The following is a 7,613-nucleotide window of genomic DNA, read 5'->3' on the forward strand; positions in this document are numbered from 1 at the left end:
GTAATAATTCATTACAAAACAACAGTTTTTAGAAAAAATTATAATCTTCATTATAATTTTTAAATTTCTAACCTTTAAACGAACATACATTATTGTATTTTCTGAAACAGAATACTATTAAATATTGATTGAAGTATTAGGAGTTATAAAAAAAAAGAATTTTCTACAAGTAACCTAGTTCATTAGTTGTAAATTGTAAGTATATTAAGTGAAATCTAATAAACTACCTACTCAACCAAAATTCAATATTTATATTTCGAAGTAATTTTTATGTTCTGTTTTGGAACAAAGAATTTTAAAAAAGTAAAACATTATAACAATAAAAAACTTAATGAATTTCAATAATATTTAATCACATAAAATTATGTTAACATTTTTAGTTTAACAATGAGTGTCTTACATATAATATATTACTCAGCAGTCAGCACACTTCATTGTAGCATTGTAACTTTTGTAAGTAAAAAGTTACCTTAATTAAATTAGTCTAATATGGTGAAAAACTAATAAAGTAATAAGCAATAATTATTGAATTGATTTTTAGACTATATATGTTTCTTATTTTTTAAAATAAACTGAAGAAATCATAAAAATGATTTACAAAACTGTAAGACCAGCTTTATCAATTGTTACAAGGAACGAAATGTCCAAAAAATTATTTTTTGATGGAGACTATAAACATCCTTGATTGGCTAGATTCACAAAAATATATTAGTGGTAAAAACATATCTTCTCACAGTATAACATTATAGTTCATGTCTTGTCAATTTGTTATTTGAAATCAATGATGTTTATCTCTACCATTAAATCTGTTATACCTTATATAATACATAGTTAAGGGGTTAAAGCAGGCCATGTTTTAAGGAAATTAATATAGGCAATATAACATTATGGATATTAAAGTGACTTGGAAGTGTGTGCAATGTAAATGAACATAAGCGTATGTGACTCTTTAATCTAGAATCGTTTTCAGTCAGTATTTCTTAGAAACCATCTTTCGTTGCCACTAACCATCGTATACAATAAACAAATTATGTGGGTCATAAATATTGTTTTAAATAATAGATAACTTTACCATTTTACTATTTTTTATTATAATATACCTAAAAAGGTATATATTATTTATTTATATAATTTAAGAAAAAATGTTAACTGTAATAATTATAAAGCTACGGGTGGATGTTCTAAACAATTCTAGTGCTACTTCTCTTTCCAACCACTGAAAATAATGAATAAAGGTATTTCTTTTTAAATATTATCCAGATAAGAATAATTATGATTTGAAATTTTTTCATAAATAAACAATTCCCAATATTAAATAAATCAAAATAATACAATTTATTTAAATAAATAATCTTACTTTAAAATAAATAAATAAATATATTTAATTTAAGGTGCATATTCAGTAGTACTGTTTCACACAAATTGAACAGTTTTTATCAATTATAAATTGATAAAAAATACAATTACATTCCTTGTTAGTAAAATTAAGTGTTATTACCTAATTAAAAATTAAATGGCTTGAATGCTTATAAATAAATGAATCAGTTTCATTAATATATATAATAACTTACAATAAATGAATATAAAAAATAAAATGTATTTAACTAAATAAATAATTTATAACTACATTCTCAGTTTCTGCATCTAGTAGAAAAAAAATTATAACATAAGTGTATGATCCGAGTATAATAAATTTTGTTATTAACAAAACACGAAGCGCAAAACGATTATAAAGTCTGTAAAAATAACTTATTTAGGTATACATTCAGTTTAAAACTATAGCAGCATTTATATGAAATAAATTGATATTATAAAAATGATTAAAATTAAAAAAACATAAAATGTTTGATAAATAATTTATATTTACTCTGGAAGACAAAATTAACTTTATATTAATTAAAGTAGGTATAGAAAAAAATACATAAATAGCTGTGTCATGGTAAAAATAAAACTTTGGTCTTATAACATTAGTAGGAAATTATTTTGTTATTAATATTATTATATTAAGCCTGCAAGAAATATTCCAGACTAAATAACTTACTATTATAATAAGTTTTGTTTAACATGAGTGCTATTTGAACATACATAACTTTGTCTTAATGAAGTATTTAAGTCCAAGAATAAGTAAACAAAACTCACTCTAATATAATATTAATCTCAAAAAGTTTTACTAATTATATAAGAAAAGTATTATCTTTAATTAAATTATTAGGACTATTTTTAAATAACAGTTATTCATTATTATTAATGGTAATATTCAAATCATAAATAATATTTTTAAAAAATAAGATCTTTTGTACATGATCGTTTTACAACATTATGTAAAGTTTAACACAAAAAAAATGAGATTTTAACTTAATATCATAAAAATATTATTTTATTAAGTACAATTTAATGTATGTATAAATGGTCACAAAATTATTTATTTTTTACTTCATACAATTTAAAATGCGATCAGAAATTCAACTTCATATTCATTACTAATTTAACCAGTAATTTAGTAAAATATTAACTCTAAATTGTTTTTTTTTTTTTTTTTATGGATCGTTTAATGGTGTGTAAGGCAAAAAAAAAACGTAAAAATAAAAGTAAGTAAAATAATAATAATAAATATTAGTATAAAAAAAATATGGGCTTAAAAAAAAAAAAAAATTAATGACAATTAAAAATCAATAATTAACACGTGATAAACTCTGATTAACTACAAGTGTTTTTTTTTTAATCTTTATTTTAGGGTCGTTCTTATTACTAAAACTATATATTGAGTAAATATCTTCACATGATAACACATTTGTCGTTATTTTGAGGATCACCCTAAAAAAATATTTTAAATTAAAACAATAAAATATAAAAATTTCAAAAACATATTTTATTTATTTTTCGTCTTATGAAGGATGAACTACAAATTAAGGTATTAACAATACTTTCCTAAAACCAATCTGCATTCTAGACATTTTTTTTATGAAACAAATACTTTATATAATTGAAAAATATTCAAATTAAGCCCCCTGCCCACACACCTACCTAACCTGAAACCTTTTTCTATATAGATTACACAAAATTGAGATATCATATAAACCCAAGATAAATATATTTTTGTTTCATCTTTATCTTTTAAACTGCCTAGCAAAAATAACATATTTGTTATTTTTATATTTTAACAAACTATTAAAAATGTCTTAAAAATTGTTGAAATGATAACAGAACACTCAACAAAAAACAAATTTTTTTGATTTGAAAATATGAACTATTCTAAAAATAATACTGCAACTACATTTCTATTTACATAATTCACTATGGGGAATTAAAAAACTATCTTTAAATGTGTAGAAGTTGTATATTTCACACAATTTTTCTTTTTTAAAATTATGGCATTATTATTATATATTTTTTATTAAAGAGTTTTAGATTAAAACTATAACAGAATCAGAAATTTTCCATTTTTTTTTTTTTAATTCTGAACAATTGAGTAGAGAATTTTTGTTAAAATGAGTTTTTTACTACTTACTGGTTGATGGAACAATTCTGTTTCATAATCACCATATCCTTCATTAGCTTTTGAATGAGAAACCTGTCCTTTTTTAAGTTCATGAGTAGCTACTTCCTGAAAAGAAATATATAATAGTTAAAATATGTACAATAATTCACTTAAAATTTTCATACTTGTCCCTCAGGATTTAAAAGTATTGTAGCCATAAGTTCACCAACAACCCAAGCTTGAGTGTTCATGACAATTGATCCAGCACTAGGTTCATGTATTTGATTACTAGCAGTAGAAGACCATACTGTTAACCAATTTCCAGCGCCTAGTTTAACTGAACGATGAAACTTGAACACAGTAGAAACATTTTGATCTGCAGTAGTCCGTACTAATTCATATCCACTCAATGCAAATTCCTAAATTATTATTATTTTTTATTTTTTGGACAAAACATAAATTTATGTATTTCATTTCTACCTTTGATCCTTTGTTGTATAATTTCACAAATTGTCCATCTGGACACACTTCACAAATTTCAATATCACCAGTTGATGAAGCAGTGATAACATTAGAAAATTCATACTCTGTTTCATCTCGTTGAAACAATTTTCTTTTTTTTCCTCTAGGGCTACCAACTACAGATGTATTTGGAGTAATGCTCAACCTCCTCTCTTCGCTCTCTAATAATTTTCGATAAGCACTAATTTCCATATCTAGAGCCACTTTAATATCCATAAGGTCTTGATATTCTTGTACTTTCTGGGACATATCATCTTGCATAGCTATTAATTGTTGATCAAGTCCTTGAATTTCAGCTAAATATTTGGTTCTTTGAAGTTCTTTTTGTCGTTCTAAATCAGTAATTTTCCTCTAAAAAAAATTGTATATATTTTAACCATTTAATTTTTTATAAAAACAAAATAATATTTATTTACCAAATAATCATTATTGGAAGACAATAAATCATTTATTTGTTGTGTTAATTCAGTAACGCGTGAATTGGCCACGTTAATATCTTCTTGAGCTGCTTCAATAACTTTTTTTTTTCGTTGTAATTCATTTTCCAAATTTTGAAACTATAGTGATCAATTTTTTTTATACATTCATTAATTACATTTATTATTTTCATTAAAATAATGAATATACCTTGCTATCAAATAAATCAGAAATTTCTTTTTTGTTTCGTTTAACATCTTCTTCAGCTTGTTGTCGTAATTTTTGTAATTCAGATTGTAATTTATCTTCATATTCTTTAACTAAACGTCCATCAACTTCAGTAATAACTTCAGTACGCCTGCTAGTTCTTGTATCATTGAGTTGTTGTTTGTGAACCTAAGAAAAATTAATTTTTTTTTAAGCCAAAAATATAATATAGAAAATATGCATAACTTTACCTCTTCTTTAAATTTGAAATTTTCTTTCAAGCTTTGTAATTTGTTTTCAGCTGTAACTCTTTGCAGAATCTCTTCTTCTAATGTTTTTTGAACATCTTTAACATTTTTCTTTTCTATTGTTAATTCTTTGGTCAATTTCTGAAAGAAAATTCAAAAATAATATTAATAATAATTATATTATATTAACTTATTAATAACTATTAAACAAAATAAAAATAGAATATAATATTACATAGTGGACATTATTAGTTGCATATTCATAGCCCAATATTGTTATTAACCTATATCAACAACACTTGTTCACAAACCTTATCATGTTTAACATCTGCCACTCTATCATGCCCTCACTTAATAGTAATTTTGGAAAAACCTTAACTCAAGTTAATCCTCAAGTAATTTGAGGTGACTTTACTTAATATAAATTTAAATGATAATCAAATTTATTCCACATAACATTACTTCAGTTTTAACAAATATATAATGATGCAGATTCCTAGTAGCAGAGTGGATACTGAACTCCCTTCACAAAAACATAAATAAATTAAATTTTAAGTACTTGACTCAAGATGATGCTCAACTAGTAATCATTTTAAAAAAAAATATTCTTACCCAATTATACTTAATACTATAATAGTTTAATACTTAAGACTGAGATATTTTTATTTAATTAGTTAAAAATCATCATCAAATAAAAAAATACTTGCCTTATTAGCGTCTTTTAAATTCTTATTGTCAATCAAAGTTTGACCATATTTAGAATTTAATTCATTAAATCGAGCTACATATGGTGAAGTTTCTTTCAATTCCTTTAAAGCTTTATCAAGTCTGAAATAATTAAATTCTCAATAAATTTTCTAATACATTATACATAACATTGAATATCTCTATAGTAAAAAATATAATAATCAATATTTTATATTTTATTATCAGGTAATAATTGTTGTAATAATAGGTACCAAATTTTAGGTTATTGAGCAAGCAAGAAATTTTTTTTTTATAATTTGATATTAGTTGGGAATCAATAAATATATTTATGATGGTACAATTCTATTATCTGACAATACATTTTTATCTTTATCGTGTTATCAAATTTAATAATCAAGTTTAACATCATGTTATGAATGAACAATATGAAACATGTTATATTTATAAAAGCTATCTTTAATGTAAAGATATTTTTCTATTCAATTAGCAATTACAAATATGTATACCTGAATAGAAGATTATAATTGTATTACTCCAATATCATAATAGTTTTTAATACTATATCTAAATGTATTTAAAATTAACAAGAAATTTATCAAAGTTATTCATAGAACTTACTTTACTTTGAGCTCTTCGATTTCCAAAGTTTTACGCCTATTCTCTAACTCGAGGCGACTCTTTTGTTTAGCTTCGCGGTCTAATGCATTTCTTAGATCCTCAAGCTCAGATTCAAATAATACCTTAACATTGGACACCTCCCGGGTAGTCACCTCCTCCGAAGAATGAAGCTCTTGGGTTAATTTTGAGTTTTCGGCTTCCAAGTACTTGACGCGGTCAATGTAAGCGGCTAAACGGTTGTTCAAATTCTGTAATTCATGTTTCTCCTGTATACGGCTGAACCTGGTAGGGCTCAATGTCGCCGTCCTCCTGCTCTTCTCGCTATTAGTAGTGCTGGTCGTAGACTCGTCCGGTTGCGGAGTATTCCTGGCTGCGCCGCCTTTTCTTGATGGCCTCTGCGACATTTTAATGGCGGGTGTTCGATCACCACCACTATTCGATTATTTGCATAAAACGCGTGCAAAAGAAAATATACGATATCAACACTTCGAAACCGGAGCGTGAAGTAGATCGATTTTTTATAATTACAATTATTATAACTGAAATAATAAAGTCACTAAAAGTATCTAAAAGTTACTAAATATTTACTGTCGGCCGCCGGGCATGCTATAGTGTGTACTGTGTATACAAAAATCTTAACGGGGGTCGGAAACCCACGCCTACAAAGCCGCGAGACGCCGACTCGACTTTTTCAGTGTGACCAACTTATTCATAAAAAGCGTTAGTACTTTAGTAGTATCGACTAATATGTATTATTTTTCATCTCTGCCAGTCATATTATTAATCACTAATAAGTAATAACTAATAATCCTTTAGATGTGTAAAACAAGTTTAAACATATTTACGTATTATACACGACGTATATTCAATATTGTATTACTGTTAGTAAACGACACTCGTGACTCGTCAGTCGTCACTCACTGCCCACTGATCTTTAGGCACAAAATAAATGACGTGACGGTTTATAATTATATAAGATTATCTATGTTATAGACCTATTATTATATTATCTTTAAACCACGTGTCATGAGTACCACAAGACACAACATACAAGTGAGTCACTTGGTGAGTAGTGACGGTGGTACCTAATATCCTAAAATTACTTGCCCTTACCGATTGACGATTATCTATCTCGTTCTCTTACTCCTTTATCTGATACATATTTAGCATTTAGCACAATACACAAACAAATTAAATAATTTCTAGTATTTCTACCCATCTTTACTTAGTTTGTGTTAATTAGTATTTACTAAAAACATTCATATTATGAGTCACACGCAAGTCACTACTTAATGTAACACACGATCAGGAGTTGTGATTTTCGAACATAATAATAATACGAATTCCATTTTTCGACGATGTGAAAATCATTTATTAAATGTCTAGAATTTGTTTGTATCAAAAGAATATCAATA

The 7,613-nt window shown here is 25.5% G+C and overlaps 1 protein-coding gene across 1 annotated transcript; it reads right to left on the reverse strand.

Annotated features, from left to right (window-relative positions):
• Positions 1 to 2,722: 2,722 nt before the first annotated feature.
• On the reverse strand, positions 2,723 to 6,831 carry LOC112597464 (lamin Dm0-like). Its single transcript, XM_025343524.1, has 9 exons — positions 6,199 to 6,831; positions 5,580 to 5,700; positions 4,876 to 5,013; positions 4,628 to 4,813; positions 4,417 to 4,557; positions 3,959 to 4,351; positions 3,664 to 3,897; positions 3,509 to 3,604; positions 2,723 to 2,814 (listed from the first exon to the last, which is right to left on the reverse strand). The coding sequence occupies exons 1-9, from the start codon at positions 6,600 to 6,602 to the stop codon at positions 2,776 to 2,778; spliced, it is 1,752 nt and encodes a 583-aa protein (XP_025199309.1). The 5' UTR covers positions 6,603 to 6,831; the 3' UTR covers positions 2,723 to 2,775.
• Between the last annotated feature and the right edge of the window lie 782 nt (positions 6,832 to 7,613).

This window comes from Melanaphis sacchari, unplaced genomic scaffold (genome assembly GCF_002803265.2).
Source record: "Melanaphis sacchari strain LSU unplaced genomic scaffold, SCAv2.0 Contig41_pilon_pilon, whole genome shotgun sequence".
Taxonomy (NCBI): domain Eukaryota; kingdom Metazoa; phylum Arthropoda; class Insecta; order Hemiptera; family Aphididae; genus Melanaphis; species Melanaphis sacchari.